We start from the raw sequence: 22349 nt of genomic DNA, 5'->3' as shown, positions 1-22349 counted from the left end.
CTTTCCTGGTTTGAACCACCCCAACAGTTTGGAGGAGTGCTGGGCAGGGGTGTGCAGACTGCCCCTCTGCTGGTTTGTCTGTTTTTCTCGTTATTAGTCTGGGCTTGTGTGTCTGGGAGAGGAAGACCACAGAGGGAAAGTGCCCTTCTCGCCACGTCCTGTCAGGGTCCATGCTTTCAACATGACTCCCCACTGTGGCTGTGCCCTTGGTCACCTGGCTGCGGTGTGTCTGTCAGGTGTCTCCGCTGGGGAGTTCCTCTTTCTCCCCTCTCCGGAGGGACGTCACCAAGCATGGCCCACACTTAAAGGGGGCTTTGGGCCCCCTCCCACAGCGCAGAGTATCTATATACACGACTTGGAATGCTCCCATGCAGATTTGTCACTCCTCCCCACTTACTTATTTGGTATATTTCCTATCAGTATGGACCCATGAGTGTCTATTTTATACTTTGGTCTGTGCTCCTACACTATGTCACTTCTTCTGTTGCTCCAGAAGTCCCAACCTTGGCCGCTCCTCAGCAGCTCCTGTGGCCCTTTAACGCCCCATCACTGCAGGCTGTTTGTTTTGAGCACTGCCTTCCTTTCTGGCACTATAAGATGCTAAATATTTTTAGTTTTGATATCAACGGGGCAAGTTTTCATTTTTACAATTAAATACTTTAAAAATACATTTTACACACTGCATGAGAACAAATATAACAAAGCCATAGGTTACAAGGCATAATGTAACAAAAGCCTGTGACCCACCATGCACACAGACCAGGGTCGTTCCCAGTAATTACACCTACTTTCACATCCCTCTTTCCTCCCACGCCTGCACACCCCAGTCAACAATTGCACAGGACTGCACCCTTTCTTTGCTTTTAGTAAAGTAAGAGTGCGAGCTATGAAATACTCCACTTGGAGAAGACAGCATACTTCATCTATTCTCCCCTCATCAGCACTGTTTATGGTTGCTTTTCCCATTATAAACAGTGCTGCTAAGTACATTCTCATGTAAGTCCACTGGTGAAAATTCTCACACGTGAAATTCTTCTTCTTAGCTAGTTTCCCAAGATACAGACCCAGAAACACAGAGTACAAGATCATGTCAAACTGCTTTCCAAAATAACCCACTTCACAACCCCACCGGAAATGAACGCATTCCTCCTGATGCAGGGTCTCATGTCTATCAATAGAGCGATGGGTGTGAAATGGTATCTCACTGAGCTCTCTCAATTTGGATCTTTTTTCATTATTTATTGGCATTACATGTTTCCTCTTCTCTGAAATGTCTATGCATATATTTTGCCAATTTTTTCTTTCGGGGTGTCTTTTTCCTATTTAGAGCCAATTCTTTTATAAACTCTGGATATTCAAATATTGTCTTTTTTATGTGAGGCAAACACCTTTTCTCAGTTAATGGCATGTTTTTTATTTTCTTCTGGAGTCTTCTGATGAGAACAGATGCTAAATTTTAACAAAGATGAATTTATCAATCTTTTCCTTTATGAGTAATGTTTTTGGTATCTTACATAAGACACCCTTCCTGAACTCAGAGTCAGAAAGAGATGCTTATTATTCTAAAAGTACTTCTACTTCTAGCCAAGATGGAGTAATGGGGACCCAATTTACCCTCACATCCACAATAACCAAGAAGAGAAAAGAGAACAAAGAACATACAGAAAGATATAGGTTTCTAAGACGTTGAACATGAGGCAATGAATAACGCTGACACCTGAGACCCAAGAAGCCCAGACTGCTCCAGTCCTGCCTGAGAGTGTGAGCAGAGAAGCAAAAACTGAGCAGATGAAAGTAGCATCATCTTATACCTAAGCTGAGGAGGAATCTGAGGAACATTAAAATACTCAGCACACAAGGAGCGTAAAATCCAGCGTCTGGCATCCAAAGATTACCAGATATGCCAGGAAGCAGAAAACATGATCCATATTGAGATCAAAAGAAACTGACAGAATCATTAGAGAAGGGCAATAAAAGTTACTATAAACTGTAACTGTATTCCATGCCAAAAGAAGTTAAACAAAAGCACGACATGACAAAGATATAAAAGACCCAAATCTAGGGACTTCCCTGGCAGTCCAATGGTTAAGACTCCACACTTCCAGTGCAGGTTTGATCCCTGATTGGGGAACTAAGATCCCACATGCCGCAAGGTGAGGCCAAAAAAAGTAAAAAACAAACAAAGAACAAACAAAAGACCCCAATCTAACTTTCAGAGACAAAAACTACATCTAAGAGGAAAAATACACTGGGTGTGATTTATAGCAGACCAGACACTGCAGGAGAAATGACTCGTGAACTTGAAGGCACAGCAATAGAAACTACTGGAAAAGCCAACAAGAGCTTCAGAGCTGTGGGACAACTTCAAGGTACCTACCATCTGTAACTAGAGCCCCAAGGAGAGAGGAGAGGAGGGGGACAGAGACTACACTGAAAGAAAGACCTGAGGAAAACAACGATCCACAGATTTGGGAAGCTCCATGGGCCCCAAGCACAAGAACCATAAAGAACATAACACTGATGTACCTGATAAGTCAAACCGCTCACTAGTGATAAACAGACCACCCTGAAAGCAGTCAGAGAAAAAAGATACATTAGAGCACAGTGGAGGAACACTTTCCAAGTACTGAGAAAAGAACTGGCAATCTGCCGAAGAACACCTCAGCAGAGACAAGATGAAGACATTTTCAGACAATAAAAAGGGTGCTGAATCAATCACCAGCACTGTGACTTATGTTAAAGAACATCCTTCAGGCAGGAGATAAATGATGCCACATGGAAGTCTGGGCCTACAAAAAGGAATGAAGAGCACTGAAAATAACAACGTAAGTACATTAAAAAGTTATTTTAAAGATATGACTGCTTAAACAAAGATAACACACAGCGTTTACAACATGTAACTATAAACACACAACACCATCATACAGGCAGGCAGGCAGGCGGAAGCCTGCAAGGTCAGGTTCCTCTGCATCCTGCTGAAGATGACAGACCCCTAACTCAGTCACTACAGCAACAACACAGAGACAGTGAAAGAATTCACCAGAGGAGGTCACCACAAGAAAAATCATTAAGAAATGTAAAAAAATACTTGATTAACCCAAAATAGGATTAAAAAAGGAGGGAAAATGAAACAAAGACCAAATGAGACAAAAACTAACAGCAAATCCAATCCTGTCATTAATTACATTAAGTGTGAACACCGCAGGTAAGGCACACTTCCTCAGATTAGACAGAAAAGAAGGGACCAGCCGTACTCCCCTGCCCATACCAAACACCCTTCAGATACAACTAGGTCACCAGGAGGACAGTGTTATTACATGAACATCAGACAAGAAAGCAGAAGGGCTATGTCAGCATCAGATGCAGCAGATTGTGCAGAAGAATATTTCCAGGGATATCATCAGTCATCTCACAGTGATAAGGGCATCGACTGATCAAGAAAACATAATTCTAAACATTCACGCAGCTAACAACAGAGCTTCAAAATATGAGGGTGAGTAAAAAATTATCCACACTCTGGCTATAGAATTTATTTTAATTAACTTTTAGAAAAGACAAATACATCACTTTTCAACATAATCTTCTTGCTTTTCAACACACTTTGTCCATTTGTTAACAAACTTTCATATCTCCTCATTAAAAAACGTTTTAGGCTGAGCCTATGAGCCACGAGTGCACTGCTGTCTTCACTTCTTTATCAGAAGCGAATCTTTGGGCTTCCCTGGTAGCACAGTGGTTAAGAATCTGCCTCCCAATGCAGGGAACACGGGTTCGATCCCTGGTCCAGGAAGATCCCACATGCCTTGGAGCAGCTAAGCCCATGCGCCACAACTACTGAGCCTGTGCTCTAGAGCTGGAGAGCCACAACTAATGAGCCCACACTCCACAACTACTGAAGCCCATGAGCCTAGGGCCCGTGCTCTGCAACAAGAGGAGCCACTGCAATGAAAAGCTTGCTCACCGCAACGAAGAGTAGCCCCCCTGCTCTCTGCAACTACAGAAGGCCCACGCGCAGCAATGAAGACCCAACGCAGCCAATAAATAAAAATTAACTTTTTTAAAAAAGTGAATCTTTGGGGACTTCCTAGGTGGCGCCGTGCGTAGGAGTCCGCCTGCCAATGCAGGGGACACGGGTTTGATCCCTGCCCCAGGAAGATACCACATGCCACAGAGCAACTACGCCCATGTGCCACAACTGTTGAGCCTGCGCTCTAGAGCCTGTGAGCCACAACTATTGAGCCCATGTGCTGCAACTACTGAAGCCCACGTGCCTAGAGCCTGTGCTCTGCAACGGGAGAGGCCACCGCAATGAGAGGCCCACGCACCACGATGAGGAGTGGCCCCCACTCACTGCAACTAGAGAAAGCCCATGTGCAGCAACGAAGACCCAATATAGCCAATGAAATAAATAAATAAATTTATTTATTTATTATTATTATTATTTTTAAAAAGTGAATCTTTGTCCTCATACGGCTGCTTTCAGGGGACCAAACAGGTTAAAGTCCGATGGAGCAAGATCAGGACTATAGGGAGGATGCTTTAACACCTCAAAATGAAGTTTTTGCAGAGTCACACCCTCAGACCACTCCACGCTGCTCTTCTTTCATGCAAATCACAAGTGGGACATCCATTTTTGCTCACACTGCCGCTACAAATGAACTGATATAATAACACGTTCACACCTGCACAGCAGTGGCTGGGGAGACAATAGCCTTGAATGGACAGCACTGATAAGACAGTGTGGCTAACAGAAGTTTTAATATAACCAGAGTGTGGATAATCTTTCACGCACCCTTGTACATGAAGCAATACTGCAAGGAGAGAGAGACAAATCCAAAATCTGACTGGAGACATCAATCACCCCTCTCAGGAGCAGAACACACTTTTTTTTCAGGTACACACAGGCATTCATCAAGACACACCACATTCGTGACATAAAACAAGTCACAATAAAGTTAAAAGGATTCAAGTTATACAACGTATGTTCTCAGAACAGTGTAATTCAATTAGAAATAAACAACAGCTTGGGACTTCCCTGGTGGCACTGTGGTTAAGAATCTGCCTGCCAATGCAGTGAACATGGGTTCAATCCCTCGCCTGGGAAGGTCCCACATGCCTCGGAGCAGCTAAGCCCGTGCCCCACAACTACTGAGTCCGCATGCCACAACAACTGAAGCCCATGCTCTGCAACAAGAGAAGCTACTGCAGTGAGAAGACGTGCACTGCAAGGAAGGGTGGCCCCAATGGCCGCAACTAGAGAAAGCCTGCATGCAGCAACAAAGACCCAATGCAGCCAAAATAAATAAATAAACATATAAGAAAGAAAGAAAAGAAAAGAAAAAAGAAAAGAAAAGAAAAAACCAATAGCTCTCTGGAAAATCCCAAATGTCTGGAAGCTAAATAATACAGTTCAAAATAACCCATGGATCAAGGAACTACATGAATATAAAAACTCATCAGGATCTGAGATGCTGCTATGGTAGCGGGAAAATTTATAGCCATGAAATGCCTATACTAGAGTAAACAGATCAATGATCTCAGCTTCCACCTTAAGAAAAACAGTTAAACCCTAAGCAAGGGACCTCCCTGGTGGTCCAGTGGTTAAGACGTCTTCCAATGCAGGGGGTGCAGGTTCAATCCCTGGTCAGCGAGCTAAGATTTCACATGTCCAGAAGCCCAAAAAAACCCCAAAACATAAAACAGAAGCAATACTGTAACAAATTCAATAAAGACTTTAAAAATGGTTCACGTTAAGAAAAAAAACTTAAAAAGAACCCCTAACAGAAGTGAAATAAAAGATCACAGCAGAAACTAATGAAATAGAAAACAGAACAACAGAGAAAATGACTGAGACCAAGGCTGGTTCTTTGAGAAGATTGTTGATAAATCTCTAACCAGACTGATAAGGGAAAAAATAAAGAAGGCACAAATTACCAACATCAAGGATGAGAGGGAATTCCCTGGCGATTCAGTGGGTAGCATTCCAAGATTTCAATGCCTAGGGCCTGCGTTCGATCCCTGGTTGGGCTGGGGAACTAAGATCCCACAAGATGCATGGTGCGGGCCACCCCCAAAAAAGGGATGAGAGGTAACATCACTAGATCCTACAAATATTAAAAGTCTAGTAAGGAAATATTATAAACAGCTTTATGCCAATACCTTCAATAACTTAGATGAAAAGAACAAGTTACCTGAAAGACACGAACCACCAAAGCCCTTGCATGCTGCTGGTGCAAACATAAGTATTGATACGAGCAGTCTGGCAGTTTCTTAAAGAGGAAAAACTTTCGCCTCCCTTTGCATGTTCCATTCCACTTCTAGTCACTAACCCAGGAGAAAAGGAAATGAACATTCATGTGACCACCTATACAGAAGTTCGCAGCAGCTTTGTCTGGAGAGTCTCAAACCTAGGACCAACCCAAATGCCCACCAACAGGTGCAGGGATAAAGAAACTACTACTACCTACTTCTCAGCAATACAAAAGAGTAACCATTGACACACACACAAGATCTCAAAGAAAGAACACATAGTACTACTCCTTGTACAGGAAACTCTAGAAAATGCAAGCTAACCTATAGCTACAGAAGCAGACGACAGGGGTAGAGGAACCACAAAAGGACCCAACAAACTCTGAAGGGCGATGGATACGTTCACCACCTTGATTATGGCAATGGTTTCATGAGGGGACACACACAGCGAAACTTCTCAAATCACACACTCAAAATACATGCTGTTTGATTCACCTCAATAACACTGCTTTAAGAAAATCACGTTTCAGTCTTGCTCTTCACACTGAAGTCACCTGGTCCACCTGAAAGTGGACTTTAGGTTGGGGGAGGCAGGATTCCCAGCGCCCTCAGTACTGTGTTCACAAGGCCCCCCCACAGACCACAACACCTCCTCCACTGACATCAGAATTCTGTGCCCATGAGGGTCTTTCTGTGTCTGGAGTGTGGGTGGCACAGCACCGCAGGTGACCACACATGATGCTCCAAAGATGGACACAGTCCACACTCATATTTCCCCAACTGCATGTCCCAGTAGCGTCCTTCACGGTAGCCTCCCTGCCCAGGGTACAATCTAGGACCATGCACTGCCATGTAGTTGTCATGTTTAAGTCTAGAACAGCTTTTTAATCTTTCATCACAGAGACATTTTTGAGGAGTTCAGGTCAATTCTGAATGGTCCTCAATTTGAATTTCCCTGATTGTTGGTTCTGATCACCTGTCAGATGGAAATGTGCCAGATTTCTCCACCAAAAGGTACTTTTCCCTTTGTTGTTATGGTTTTTTTTTTTTTTTTTTTGGCCACACCGCAGGGCATGTGGGATCTTAGTTCTCTGACCAGGGATTGAACCCCAGCCCTCTGCAGTGAAAAATGTGGAGTCCTAACCACTGGACTGCCAGGGAATTCCCCTCTTTGTTACTGATTAAGTAATCTGTGGATGAAGCTTTGAGGGTAGTGTCAATACTTGAAGTTGTATGTTTGCATCCATCTTTGATTACCATCTAAACCAATCAACAATAAAAGTGTCCACAGAGTGGTGACTTTCCATTTGATTGTTCCTTTCTGCCTCTCTGTGGAGCTTAACTCTGTGTGTATGTGTTTTATTTCTGTGAAAAATGTCATGGTAATTTGACAGGGATCACATTCACTCTGTACATTGCTTTGGGTAGTATGGCCATTTTAACGATATTTATTCTTCCAATCCAAAAATATGGGATATCTTTCCATTTCTTTAAATCATCTTCAATTTCCTTTATCAGCGTTTTATAGTTCTCAGCATATAAGTCTTTTACCCTCCTTGGTTAGGTTTACTCCTAAGTATTTTACACTTTTTAATGTGATTTTTAAATTAATTAATCAATTATGCGTTGGGTCTACATTGCTGCATGCAGGTTTTTCTCTAGTTGCGACGATCAGGGGCTACTCTTCATTGTGGTCCACTGGCTTCTCATTGCGGTGACTTCTCTTGTTGCAGAGCACAGGCTCTAGGCATGTGGGCTTCAGTCGTTGCAGCACTCGGGCTCAAGAGCGCAGGCTCAGTAGTTGTGGCACACGGGCTTAGTGGCTCCTTGGCATGTGGGACCTTCCCGTGCCAGGAATCAAACCCGTGTCCCTCACTGGCAGGCGGATTCTTAACCACTGCGCCACCAGGGAAGTCCTTGATGTGATTTTAAAAAGGATTGTCTTGGGACCTTCCTAGTGGCGCAGTGGTTAAGACTCAGTGCTCCCAATGCTGGGGGCCCGGGGTTTGATCCCTGATCAGGGAACTACATCCCATACACATGCCACAACTAAGATCCAGCACAACCAAATAAATAAATACTAAAAAAATAAAATAAAAGGGATTGTCTTTTAACCTTCTCTTTCTGATATTTCACCGTTAGTAAAAAGAAATGCAACAGATTCCTGCATGTTCCTCTGGTATCCTGCTACCTTGCTGAACTTGTTATCAGTTCTAGTAGTTTTTGTGTGGGGTCTATATATAGGATTTTCTATATATAGTATCATGTCATCTGCATATAATGACCATTTTACCTCTTCCCTACCAATTTGGATACCTTTTATTTCTTTTTCTTGTCCAATACTGTGGCCAGGACTTCCAATACTATGTTGAATAGAAATGGTGAAGCTCTCCTCCATGTATTATAATCTGTTATTCATCTTGAGGCTTTAACTGTCCCAGATTTCGGCAACAGATGCCACTTCAAGCTCGCTCCCGTGTCCTCTGGACTCATGCCCGTCAGTGTCTGAGCACTTCTTTCCTTTCAGCCACATGCTCCAGGCTCACGTTCCCTCTTCCTGCTTCGCCCTGGAATCTGGGCTCCTCCTCGTGGGGAGTGATACTAGAAGCCACCATCTTCTAGTGGGTGCTGGGTCATAACTAGCACTTTCCGTAAGTGTGGCATTTACATCTCGGTCGACCCGGCCCTTCACTGCTATGAGAATCCATCAGCCTGTCCTGCAGCAAGAGAGCCCTGCTGGACTGTGACTGGAATCCCCTAACCGCTCCGAGCAGCTCTGCGAGACAACATCTTGCCAAGTCTTCCTCTCCATGAACAAAACAAGCGGCTCCACTTGCTTGCGTCCTCATCAGCATCCTCCCATGAAGTTTTAAAAATTTTCTGCATACAGTTCACACCTGGCTTAAGATTTATTCCTCTCTACAGTTTGTCTTTCGCTACTGTAAACAGTATTTTAAGAATGACACTTTGGCCTCTGGGGCCAGCAGCCGCCTGACCCGGGATCTGGGCTCTGCTACTGTGGGCTCTGTGTCCAGATGTTTGCAGGTAGCTATGCCAAGGTGCCAGAGGAGCTGCTGTGTGGTACTAACACCTGAAGGTGCGTCACTATGCACCTGGTTCAGCTTCCCATCCACGACCACTGGGGTCACACTTGACCTCCAAGTGGATGTCTCTGAGCCCTAGATGAAGCAAGAGCCAAAATCCTTAGTCTTTCACAACGCTGGGCTTTCTCGTCCAGGCTTCTCGAGATCACAGATGAAGGCTTCTCCCTAGTGCCTGGTGCCAGTATCCTGCCCGCAGCAGCAGTGGTCAGTGCTGTGGCAGCTGAAGGACAAAGGGCTCAGTTCACAAGCTGGGACTCACGGTGTCAGAACGGGGTGGACACACTAGAGCACACAGGGGAATGTGTGTCTGATGCTGGGTTTTGTCACTCCAGCTGCTGCCCCTCTAGTTACTGTTTGTGGGGGCTTTGTAGGACTTCACGAGCCACTGATCTGTAAATGAACACTAGTAGCCTAGTTGGTGTAAGTATAATGCATTGGTCTTTCTCCATGTTCTTTTGGGATTTTGTTGTTTACAAACTTTCTATTGTATTCAAAGAAGAATAGCCAGACAAAAGGTTGCACACCAGGCAAAGGATCTGAAAAAGACTTGGGGGCCCCCCTCTCAAAATGGGGGCCTTGAGCCATCCTTTCTTTCGTGCTTCCTTCCCCCATTTCAGACCAAATCTTCTGTCCTAAAAACCGGACTCCTACTCTACTCCCTCCTCCATCCTCAGCTCCCAGAAGCCCACACATCTGTACATTTAGTTTGTGGGGTGTATCCATAACTCTTAAATAATCTGTGCGCAAGTGCTGAAGCAGCTGGAAACACTGTCCCTTGTTTTCAATTGCGAGTCAAGATGGTTCCTTGACATGATTCATGACAAACACACTACTATATTTGGATGAATCAAACCTACTTTAATCTCAAATCCTAGGGTAGAGAGAAGCAAGGGGAGCCTTCTATGTAGAAAGTGAGGTTGGGAGACCAAACAGGGGAAGATGAATGTATATCCAAGTCACACAGAAGCTTTTGTGCAAGTGCAAGAAACTTCTAAGTGGCCACATGATTGTTTAATAGGAAACAGAAATATAACTCTATGTTCACTGCTAGACACCAAAGCTTTGTTTGGAATCTTGAATTTACGAGTAAGGAGGAGTCTGTCCTCTCCTGGTTCGCCTTTCCTTGCTCCCGAACTACAGGAGACTAAGCCCTGGGGCCTCAGGGACCCAACCCCTGGAGAGTGAAGACTCGGTGGCTGACTCTGCTGTGCCAGTAGTGCCTTACCCACTTGCCACATTCTGTCACACATGCTGGCCCTTTCCCTCCCTTTTCCGTGTCAAATGCAATGAATAAAGACTCATACTGAGGGGAAAAAAGAATTACATTTCCTAACTGACTGTTGTTGGTGTAAAGAAAGGAACTGATTTTATACTTTGATCTTATATCTGGCTCAACGCTCCAGCTTGTCTTGTGCGTTTCCTATGCAGGAAGTTAAATCATGTGCAAATAAAAGCTTTATTTCTTCCTTCTCCATCCTTATTCTTTAAAATCTCCCCTTGTCTTCTGTGCTAGCTGAGACACTCCATGCCACACTGGAGAGAAGTGGTAATGGTGAGGCTGAAGATGACGTGGATCCAACAGGAGCCCTGAGGCTGTGCAGGTGGGAAGGTAAACACATCCTTGGGCCTCGGTGCCATCCTGCAGGCCGAGCACCTGCTTGCTTCACGGAATGCAATTCCACTAGCAGGCTTTGTACCAGAGGTTACAGGTGAGGGAGTCATCGTGGCATCATCCTTAAAAGCAAAACACTAGAAGCCAGCCAGGGCTCCTCAACACAGGAAGACTGTTTATGGAAACACAGGAGTCTACACACAGCAATGAAACCCATCGAACTGCAACTGTGTCAACATGGGAGAACCTCAGGAACACAATGTGCCAAAAAGAAAAGTCACAGAACACACACAGCAAGACTGTATTACATTTGAAAGCATATGGACTAGGAAGACCCTGGGGTGTGGACTTGCCACTTGTCAGCTCTGACGGTCTGTTTCACTGGCGGCACCTTCTACAACATCAATGCATCTCATCACCCTAAGACAAGATGCAGTAGAAGCAGGGTGCCCCTGTTCTCAGGTCTCTGGCCAGAAGAGGAAATGCTGTGTAACCTGCTTCATCCTAGGCAGACTGTCTGCAACCTAAGTGCTGAGGCCCCAGGCAGCAATCAGCTCTAAAGCCATTCACAAGCCATTCACAGACTGCTGCTCCAGGGGCTAGGGCAGGACATGCGAGGAAGCAAGTCAGAGACACAGCCACCAGAGTGCTGCCCTGTGCCCAGAGACCAGTCATGCCAGGGACACCCAGCTGCCCCTGCCTGTGCATCCTTAATATGGGAAATGGGTCACTTGGACTGTTATGTGCAGCTCTGAACACTTGATACTTTTTCCTTCAAGTCCAAAGATACCAAAACATATGCTTGGGGGTGAAAAACGAGGGACAGCGCCAGGTAAATGCTCTCCATTTGATTTGTGGGAAGTTTCGATATAAATATGGCGACTCAGTATTATTAAACCAAATATAATTTTTCATGGAGTGTTTAGCAACTCAACCTTCAGACAATTGTAAATACAATGGCCAAATATTTCTGGACAATATTATTAGATTTTTTAAAAACAAACTTCTTTCAGAATGATGGAGAAACAAAAATTTAAAAACAAACTAGGCAAGGGCATGGGGAGACAGGTTTTGGGAAGCTGCAGAGAGGGAGCCCTGGGGTGAGCACACAGGTGCCTAGGGCTGTCCTGCTCCCTCTCTCAAACAGGTGGGAGTTCTGCGGGTTCACTAGTATTTCTGATGGCCACGAGCTATATATGTTCTTAGGTATTGTAAAATGTTTCATAATAAGAAGACTGTGATTGTTTGAAATACAGTGTGGCAACTTACCAGGCACATAAGATGAGAAAGAGTGAACTCAGGTAAAGCTGCCTGTTTCTACTGCACTGGTGGCCCCACAGCCACCTTCCTGGCAGCATTCACTCACTCTCAGGGCAGAGCTCCTACCCTCATCCCTGGCCTGGATTCTCTTACACAAAGGGCTCACCCTCCCATCCCACCCCCGCCATGAGCCTTGATCAGAAGTAGCTGTGAACTAAACAAAGGATCTCCACTCCCAGTTTCCTGAAGGAGGATGTGGTCTAAAGATACTTTGTAGGGTTATCAGGATTAGGAAGCACAGTTAGCCTCTAGGTTCTGCCTGAGAGTCCACTCTGTTTTGATAAAAACTTGGTGTCCACCCAAGTCCTTCACTAACATAATTAACTTAAAACTATTTCTGCTATTTCAGGCTTTTTATCTACTGCACCAGCTAGATCTGGGGTACATTCTTGATCACTGACCACCACAGAGGGCTGCTCTGTAGGAGTGGCCTGGGAGCTACAATGCTCAAGTTCAAATCTGTGTCCTTTGGACACAGCCTCAGCTTCCTCATTCGTTACATGAGGCTGACGATACCGAATGCACATGACTGTGTGGTGAAGAACGTGCCCGCGTGTGTAAAAACACTTTTAATACTGGACACCAGTGTGTGTTTTTGGGTTTTTGTTTTTACTGAGGTAAAATTGGTATATATTAGTTTCAAGTGTACAACACAATTTAATCTTTGTATATACTAATAAAAGGTGATCGCCACAATAAACCTGGTTACCAAATGTCACCATACAACTGAACCCCTTCACCCATTTCATCCACCCCCCAAAACATATTCTTTTTTTTAATGCCAACCCCTCCCCTAGGTGGTCTGAGTGACCCGGTGCAGCAGCTCTCTCTAGCCAGGCACAGCAAGGCCACCATTACCAGGCAGCGTCCTGGGCAACCCTGTGCTACAAGCTAGAGTTGGGCAAGGCAGGCCCTGGGCTTCAAGCTTTCTCCTACAATGCCGTCAATATCAACCACCTGCAATGAAGCCCAGAACTTAACATAAAAAGAAAAGAGCCACGATCCACCAATATGGGACAGATGCAGAAGGCTGGTCAGTAGTAGAGCTGTGAGGTTTCTGGGCAGAACAGACCTCTATCTCCTCTGCTGTCCCAGCTTCATCTTAGCTATAGGATGAACTCACATAACAGTAACAGGATGGCGCTCTCTGCTCTCCTGGACAGAATCTGTTTTCTAAAACAGACATTTATATCTTGATAGTATTGACCAAGTGTGTATCTGAAACAGGAGTAAAACCTGATCTATCATCTAGGTGTGGGAAGGGCCAGAAAGGAGATCTATTTCTGGAATCCTGGTGGGTTTCCAGGATTCTAGAAGAGGGGCATGATAAGACCAGGAGAGCAAGTAATCCTTTATGTCCTAAAGCAGGGGGCCAAAACAGAAAGGGACAGTGCACCCAGGAGCATTTAGCAGCGTCTGGAGACATTTCTGATCATCCCAACTTGGGGGTGGGGAGCTACTGGCACCTAGGATGCTGCTCCCTGTCCTCCACGCAGAAGACAGCTTCCACAACAAATGGCAATGCTTCTGAGGAGGAGAGACCCTGTTCTAAACTGAAAAAATTCCTTCCTGTTGAGCCTTTTTTTTTTTTTGCCGCGCCACAGGGCTTGCAGGATCTTAGTTCCCTGACCAGGGATCAGGGACTGAACACGTGCCCCTGGTAGTGAAAGCAAGAGTCCTAACCACTGGATCACCAGGGAATTTCCTCTGTTGAGTCTTAATCTACTTCACTAGCTCCTCCCTGAGCATCAGCTCTTCTCCTTCCCTCAATCCCTGGGTGCCCAACTTGCGAGTTCCCAGAGATGCTGCTCCTCAAACACACAAGTTTTTCAGTCAGAAAGTTTCATCCAACCCCCAGCACCAAGTTCCTCCCACCACGAAAGCCACATCCTGTCACCTCTTCCTACTCATCACTGCCCCTAATGCCTGAGAAGCCCACCAAGGGCTGCCAGAGAGCAGACACACTGGCAGGGTCCTCTGCCAACCTCTCCCTGGGCACAGAAGGGGTCAGGGAGTTTCTCTCCCTATATGCCATCTGAGAACCTGCAGCCCCTTCTGGTCCCATAATACCCAGGATGAGAGGTATTGGACACCCCCTCTGCAATTATCTTGCGGGACTGTGTGTTGCTTTAACGTGTATCTGCTATTAAAGACACACCTTGTGCTACATCAACCGAGATATGCTGGTTTCTGGTAGTAAGCAGCACAGATTAAACTGCTTTGTGAAGCAAAGATGTCAAAAAGTCACATCACCAGTCCTCCCTTTCCACCTGACACAGACTCTGAAAACAAGCTTTCCTTTCGCAAAGTGCCAAGAGCCTTCCCCATCCGACCCCCAACTATGAAAGTATCATGGGGGCTTCTGCCTTGAAGAGTTTCCAAGAGGAAATATCATAGCTATTCTTCACACACAAAGCCCTGCCCACACAGAAAGCTTAAGACATTCAGGGCTGTGCCTGAGCTTCCTAAGCTCCTTGGGGAGCACAGAGGCACACCCTTCAAAATGCTGCAATGTTTTCAGGACTCTTGAGACCCTCAATAAAACCAGCTCCTGCTCTCTTAGCCAAACAATCTCAAAGTCCAGAGAATTCTAAAAGGTAGACTCTGAAATCAGGATAGGCGCTCTCTGATATCAGGTACCCTCGGGCCCAAGGGGAGGTTTCACAGAATGGGGACAACAACTGAGCTGCAACGGGTTTCACCCAGGAGTCTGCAAGGACCATCCCAAAGCCGCGGGCACAACCGAGGCGCCACAGGAGGACCAGCAGCAAGCTCCAGGTCAGCGTTCACACAAGCCCACATTCAAAGACACCAGTACGTAATATGAAACTAAGGAAGGGAATATTTATGCAAAAAGCATAAAATGATGTTTCTTTTTGTCGAGTGAGGCCTTCTGCAGGCCTCTCAGACAGTATCTGAAGGAAGCCACAAGATGGGGTCAAGGGTATGAACATTTCTGCCCCTTTTCCAAATTAACCAGACTGTGATTCATGACACCTGCATTCTCCCTCATCAAACACCATCTTGGTTTTCTTAACAGGTAAAGACCATACCTCCTCCTTGCATCATTTTGTAGATTTTGCTCTCAATGTGGAGCTGAGGGTGTTTGGTTTTGACACATTCAAGCTTGATGGCAACTTCTTCTCCTGCAGCAATGTCCGTACCTTGGCAAAGAAAGGAAATCACAAACATTAATCATCTGGTGTCTCCCACCTAACCCAACATTACAACACAGTGGAGAAACAATGAGTGCTATCTGAATCTTACAAGGAGGACCAGGTGATGGATGCACTCCACTTTCTACTACAAGGTGGTATCAGTGGTAAATAAAGCCCTGTGGGAAAATATCCTTATTTTCACTTTCTAAAACAGGAATATTTGATATATATAGAAAAGTCTTATTTGGTATTACTTCACCCACTTATATATGGCCCTACTCTGATCACCGGGGACCCAGAGACAGGCTGTGCAGTTCTCTCCATGACCCCCACCTGGTCTGAACCTTCTCATTCAGCCTGTTGGTCAGCTCAGTATTAACCCACCCAAGGCCAGATGGTGGAGAGTCCCAGGGCAACACATTCCCCACAGGCCCCATTTCTCCATGTTGCCTTGACAGGCCTTGGGTGTGTGCTAGCCCCTCTCCAGAGGGAAGGCTGGATTTCCATTGAACACCCACATGGCTCAGCCCATCTCAATCCATGCGGCCCAGGTACTGAACCGCACACAGCAGGGCGCTTCTCAAGGGGGTTCAGCTCCACGACACCGCAGGAACCATCACTCATGCATCACAGGCCAGGCTGGGCCTAGAGACCAGGACATCACTGTGTGTCTCCTACGGAAACTGGACCAGGACTGGCCTGTTTTCAAAGCCCTAATCACATCTATGCAATGTGTACTTGTCACTCACCTCTTGCTAGTTTTGTGCTAGAACCGGCAATACATCTGCTCACACCTCTTGATTACCAGCCCGTGATTAAAGATTAGCATTTTAAGCTCAAGATGTCATTCTCTTCTTTATAATATGGACCTGCACATGTGACAACCACTACCCCTCCAGGCTTTACACACGAATGCTCCTGAATGCCAATTTAATGCAAAGCTAAGCTACAAGACCTCTCTCAAGAAGCATTCACTGGAGAGAATGGGAAAAGTAGTCTTTAGAAAGCACATACCTAGCTCTCCCCTTGCTTTCCTCACCAGTTCCTTCTAAGTATAAAGCAATTCAATCCTTCCCAGTAGTATGGTTATTTGTGAAGAAATTAACACTGGCTTCAGCAGTCCAGACAGAACCCAGACCCGTCCTGCTGGGCAAAGCAATGATGCCAGTCCCTGGAGACTCAGTTTCTCTTGCCATTTTAGTTCGGCAGGGAGACCAGCAGTCTGTTTCGTGAGGGAGCTGTGGCATGAATGGGCTGCTGGTTACAGAGCACGTTGAGACTCCTGGATAAAAGGCAGGGTAAGGTCAGCAAACGTTAGAAGAATGACGACCTGCAAGAGAGCTGTCTGCTTAAATTCATGAACCCAGTAAACGCCCAAGAAGGACAGAGAAACTTTCTCCTCTAGTCTGCTCAGACAGCTGCTTGAGATGTGGCTGCTTCTAGCAGGCCTGGATCCGAAACCAGTCACCAATGCTGGGGTTCTATGGGGATAACCATCATCTGATCACTGCCAGCAACCATTCTAAATTTAAGAATTCCATTTACCATTTCACAAAGACTCCTGGGCACTCAGAAGAAAAACAGGTAATACATTTTGTTCTTCCTCCCTGAGGTTGGGACAATCTATCTAATTACAAGAGAAATGACTTCACTGTAAAATGTACTGTGCAAATGAAAACTGAACTCTGAGTTCCTGTGAGGACCTGGAACTCTGAACTGAACTCACCAGCCCATGAGGAACGAATGACTCATCTTACTAGTTACATCAGCAACTCCCCCCACCCCAAAGCAGCAGCAGCGAAGCCTCTGATGATAGCACTCTTGATCCTTCAACTATATCAGCACTGTCACCTCTGCCAGGAGGCAGGTTCTCAATGACAACACAGCCTGGGCCCACACAGGCTACCTACTGAACTAGCACCTTCGAGAAGGCTGAGAACATTTCTAGCTCCACTGTACCATGGTTGATAAAGCTAACATCTGAGTCACCCTGAACTACAGTCTTGGGGACAAATGACCACAGGCAACTGTGGAACACAATATGAATTTCAGGCTCCCCCAGGACCACACGAGCAACAGAGCCAGCCTCCCCCAGGATCACACCAGCAACAGAGTCAGCCTCCCCTGAGATCATACCAGGAAACAGAGTCAGCCTCCCCTAAGATCACACCAGCAACAGAGCCAGCCTCCCCTAAGATCACTCCAGCAACAGAGCCAGCCTCCCCTGAGATCACACCAGGAAACAGAGCCAGCCTCCCCTGAGATCACACCAGGAAACAGAGTCCACCTGCCCCAGGATCACACCAGCAACAGAGCCAGCCTCCCCTAAGATCACTCCAGCAACAGAGCCAGCCCCCCCTGAGATTACACCAGGAAACAGAGCCCACCTCTCCCAGAATCACACCAGCAAACAGAGCCAGCCCTCTACAGCATCACAGATGTGAAGGCTGCCCTGAGTCTGATGACTCAAAGAGGAGAGGCTGCACATGGGTTCTCTGCCAAACAGACTTGAGCAGAGCACATGCTCCAGGCTGCCTCCTCTGAGGTCTTCACCACTGGGTGAAGCAGCAGAGCTTCAAGTTCTGAGTATTCCATGAGAACCAAATGTAAGAGACCACTGAGCAAAACTGAGGCCCACCAGTCTGTAGTGCCACCTCCCTTGGCTGACAGCAAACCCCTGTACTCTACTGGCAGCGCTGCTCCAAGTCTTGTCCTCAAACTGCCACCATTCCACAAAGGGACAAATATAAGACAGCGAAGAAGCACCCAGAAGTTGTGATAGCAACATGACATTGCTGTGACATTTTAATCTTATTTTACAAAAGTGCTGGTCTGCCACAGACTGGAAATTACAAAACCTGGTCCTTCACAACGGGTGACTTTTAGAAGTATTTCTATACGGGGAACAAAAATCTGAAAGATACTAGTGAGCTCTGGGTTCCAGATTTAGAACAAGTCAAAACCAAGTGGCACAGCACATTTACTCTGTGTCTGCTTACAGTGAGGTGTTTTATCACCTAAGCACCTCAGCTCTTTTGTACAGCTCCAGTGCCAGTCAGACAGGAGGAATTCCCCCTCACTAGGCAAAGACGCTAGTCTATGTTTAGACACAGGTTAATGCTGGTCCTAGGAAAACAAAATTGTGTCCCTCAAGTTGAGCAAAGGCAGATGATAAATTAAATGAACTTGACCCCAAGCTTGACCCTGTACAGGGACAGAAAGGTAACTCCCATTGATGACAGTCTTATCGACAAAAAAATAGGGAGAGGCCTCTGAACAGCAAGGCAAAGGTCACTCTTGCAGGACAACCACTGACAAGGCAGCTGATGCGATATCTAGAAACACTCAAGCCACCACCCTAAAGGACACAGGCATATAACTACGAAAGCTGTGTATAGGCAACTGCTCTCCTCTCCTGGTCAACCAGCTACCATTCTGGAACCCCTACTGTGTGCCAGACACCTTGCTAGGTGCCACTGAAGAGAAATGAGAGTCAGCAAGGGGAAAACCATGGAAATCAAATATGAAGAGATTACTAAGCTTTAGCTCCCCGAAAGCATTTGTGTATATGATGAAGTCAAACCACATAGTCCACCTGGGTAACAGCTGGACAGATGAGGCCATCCTCTGATAAACTGATGGAGCAAAAGGATCAAGTACAAACGCCAACAGCTGGCAGGAAGAAAACCTCCATTCTACTAATCATGAATGGGGGAGCAGGGGGAAGGGTCCAAGATACTGCCACCACCTCTAGAAGACAAACATGGACAAGAACAGAGCTCCACGAGAAGAGGAGGGTTCACGCTGTTTGGAAGGACTGGAATAACCTCCAGGGTACAGGGCCTCATGCTCACGTCAGCACAGCACACCGGGAAAGGGAGACCAGCACTGGACTTTCTTGGTCCATAAGGCGCTCGGCAAGCTGAATGACAGCTCTTCCTTCCCCCCAGCTTCAAATCTCTGAAAGCACGAGAAAGTCCCAGGTGGAAATCTGAGACCCCAAACCCCACACTTAAAACAAGGTGAAGGTGGAGGAGTCAAGAGCGTTCTGACGTACAGCAAAGTGACAGCAGCAGGAACGACTTTAATCGGCAGCACGCCAGAATATGTAGGACATGATGGCTTTTAAGATGAGGACCGAATTCCTCAACTAATTCGTTGCCTAACAAACAAAAAAAACCGTGGTACAGATGACTCCGGTCATTCCATGGTTTTTGGATCGGTCATCTCTGACCCTTAACTTCAGGATATAGTAAGCTTCCTCTGACCCACCTTTCCAGTCACATCTCAATCTAACAAGACCACTTCACATTTCCTCAGTGGGGTAGCGTGTAGTCTGAAGGGACCAGCATATGGGCCAAGAGCCAACGCTGATGGAAAATAATTGGTTGTACCCAACCCCACACAAGTAACTCTAAGTGTACTCCAACAGGTGGGCCATTTGGGTACTCCCAACAAGGGCACGAGAGCCACAGTCTATCCATCTTAGGATAAAGGTGAAGGAAGAAACTGAGGACAGACCTCTCTGGGACCCGTCAGCCTGATGATCTGATCAAGCACCCTGGTGTGCCCACCACAAGGCGAGGCCCAAAGGACACAGTTGTGAATAAGTCTTTGGTGTCTCCCACAAAACTCCGAACTTCTCTGTGAATGACTTGGTGACAATGTTCCACGATCTGGTTGTCTGAACACAGCTTCAGAAAACAGGTCTGTCTGGCAAGGTTTCAGACCAGGGAACAAAAAGTTTCAAAATATCTACTTTCTCACATCTGTGTAAGGGTGGTTAATGGATTGGTTCTTCAGTACAGCTCCTAGATCCTAAGCTAAAACTTCTGCCAAAATCTATTGTTCTATAAATAAGGCAAACAGCTTGCATTTACCCAGCACTTCGCCTCCCAAAACACTGCTGAGAAGGCAACTGCTGACTACTGGGCATAAATATTTAAATAGTAAAAGGCAAGTAACTCTAAAGGGTATTTCACTCAGCGGGGCCGTAGAGCACATACTGACGTGCCAGGGTTACCCTGTAGGGGGACAGCATGAAAAGCAGTTATGAACTACCCTAACTGTGGACTCCTCTTACACTGTCAGCCCAGGAGGTCGTGCATGCTCTCCAGGTAAGAAGAGGCAAGGATGCGGCAGTGAGCACACGCACTTGGGACCATCTGAAAGGCATAACCAGAAGCATTACTGACATACAAAGCTACTGCTGACCCTCCCTGACAAGTACACCAGCCAAACAGAAACACCAGAGGAGACTGCGCAAGCACAAAGCATGTTTACCCCTAAACTTGCGCAATGACAGTCCCTCTGCACAGGCACCGCGGGGCCAGGCTGGATGTCCCCCAATGCGGGGGGAGGAGTAACTTATACACAATTCCTCTGAGAAATCCTTATAAGTTATTTTTAAACTCCCAACTTTAAGACTCAAGCCAACCTTTTATTACACGTGTCTGTGCGCATTCTTTCACTGTAAATCTGAAACAATCCAGAACATTCTAATCCCATTTTTTTCCAGTCTACCTGGAGAATTTTCACAGCAAAAGGACAAGCTCATGAGTAGAGCTTTGCCACTTTATTTGCCTCTGATTCTGCCAACACCCTAACGCTGACTTTGTCCAGAATCACCTGAATGTCATTCTCATTTAAGCCGAGGTACCCAGAACGGAACTTGGATGCGCAACATGTTTTCAGCGACCACTCTACTGGCCCCCAGGCGACCCTGCGCGCCACCTGCGGTCCACGGCCTAGGTCCCCCAGGGCCAGAGGAGCTGGTCAGCAGGGGCTGCATCCTCGCGAGGAGCGCCGAGGAAGCCAAGGCCAGCCCCGGACTTTCCTCGCGCCCACCGCACGCGCGCAGGACGCGGGGGCCGCACTCGCCGACGGCCCTTTGTCTGCCCGGAGGGACACCGGGAGCGGACACCGGGTGGGCGGGCCGAACAGGTAGCAGGGGCCTAACCAAGGCTCCCGGCCGCTCCCCAGAGGCCGCGGGCGCACGACGATCAGGTGCCCTCGGGGGCGCGGGTCGGAAAGGCCGCCAGCGCCTGCCTAAGAACTGGGAGGTCCGAACCGACGGGGACCCGGCTCCCCGCCGCGGACCGGAGGGGGTCTCCGGGGCGGGGGCCGCAGTTCGGGCCGCCGGGGGCGGGGTCGCCGGGGTGGGGGCCGGAGCGGAACCGGGGCCGGCGGACGCTGGGGCGGCCCGCGCCGTGGGGAGGGGCGCCTCACCGAGATAGATGTCTCCGAAGGAGCCGCTGCCGATCTTCCGGCCCAGCCGGTACCTGTTCCCCACTCTGAGCTCCATGGCGGCGGCGACGCGACCGGTTCACTTCTGCCCTGCCGGCCGCTTCCTGGGTCTGAGCTTGGGGAGGCGGCGCCGCTGCTGCCGCTACTGCGGGTCCGGCTCCCGGCTCCGCCCCCCTCACGGCCCCGCTTTCACCATCGCTTTCCGGCCGCCCCACCGCTCCCAGCGCCTCAATACGGGGCAGATGGGACAGTCCGAGCGCCGCCGCCCCTGCTCCGGCCCCCGTCGGCCCCGCTCGCCCTCTCCCCGCCGCGGATGGACTCGGATCTCCCGGGCCTAAATCCCCCTTCAGCTGCCTGAAGGAGCCGCCGCCATCGCGCTGTGACGTCACTTCCCTTAGCAACCCGGTGGGGCGGGGCCACGCTGGCCGAGGGGCGGGGCCACGGCTTCGGCTACGGGCCGGCGGCGGCCCTAGGGGCGGGGTTGGGGCGGGGCCGGAGTCTCGGAAGACAGGCTGGGGCAGGGCGGGACTCTGTTCAACGCTCTCTCGCGTCCTCGCTATCCACGGACGTCCGGACCAGCTCTCTTCTCTCCTTGCCCCCTGCTCCCTTCAGCAGTCCCGGGCCGAGAGCCCACTGCCTGTCCCCCTTCCGCATGCAGGA

The 22349-nt window shown here is 47.6% G+C and overlaps 1 protein-coding gene across 2 annotated transcripts in view; it reads right to left on the bottom strand.

Moving 5' to 3' along the window:
- CSNK1D (casein kinase 1 delta) overlaps positions 1–22059 on the bottom strand; it is a 33431-nt gene extending 11372 nt beyond the window's left edge. Inside the window, exons 1-2 of one of the 2 annotated variants that reach the window (XM_057714554.1) lie at positions 21672–22059; positions 15339–15449 (exon numbers count right to left, since the gene is read on the bottom strand). In XM_057714554.1, the coding sequence (XP_057570537.1) occupies positions 15339–15449; positions 21672–21747 (187 nt within the window). In that variant the 5' untranslated portion in view covers positions 21748–22059. The remainder of the gene's footprint in view (positions 1–15338; positions 15450–21671) is intronic. The other variant, XM_057714555.1, reaches the window with a different exon arrangement.
- Positions 22060–22349: the final 290 nt, after the last annotated feature.

Source organism: Hippopotamus amphibius, chromosome 17, assembly GCF_030028045.1.
Source record: "Hippopotamus amphibius kiboko isolate mHipAmp2 chromosome 17, mHipAmp2.hap2, whole genome shotgun sequence".
Classification (NCBI taxonomy): Eukaryota; Metazoa; Chordata; class Mammalia; order Artiodactyla; family Hippopotamidae; genus Hippopotamus; species Hippopotamus amphibius.
The sequence above is the reverse complement of the archived record's forward strand: the minus strand, read 5'-3'. Positions and strand labels throughout refer to the sequence as shown.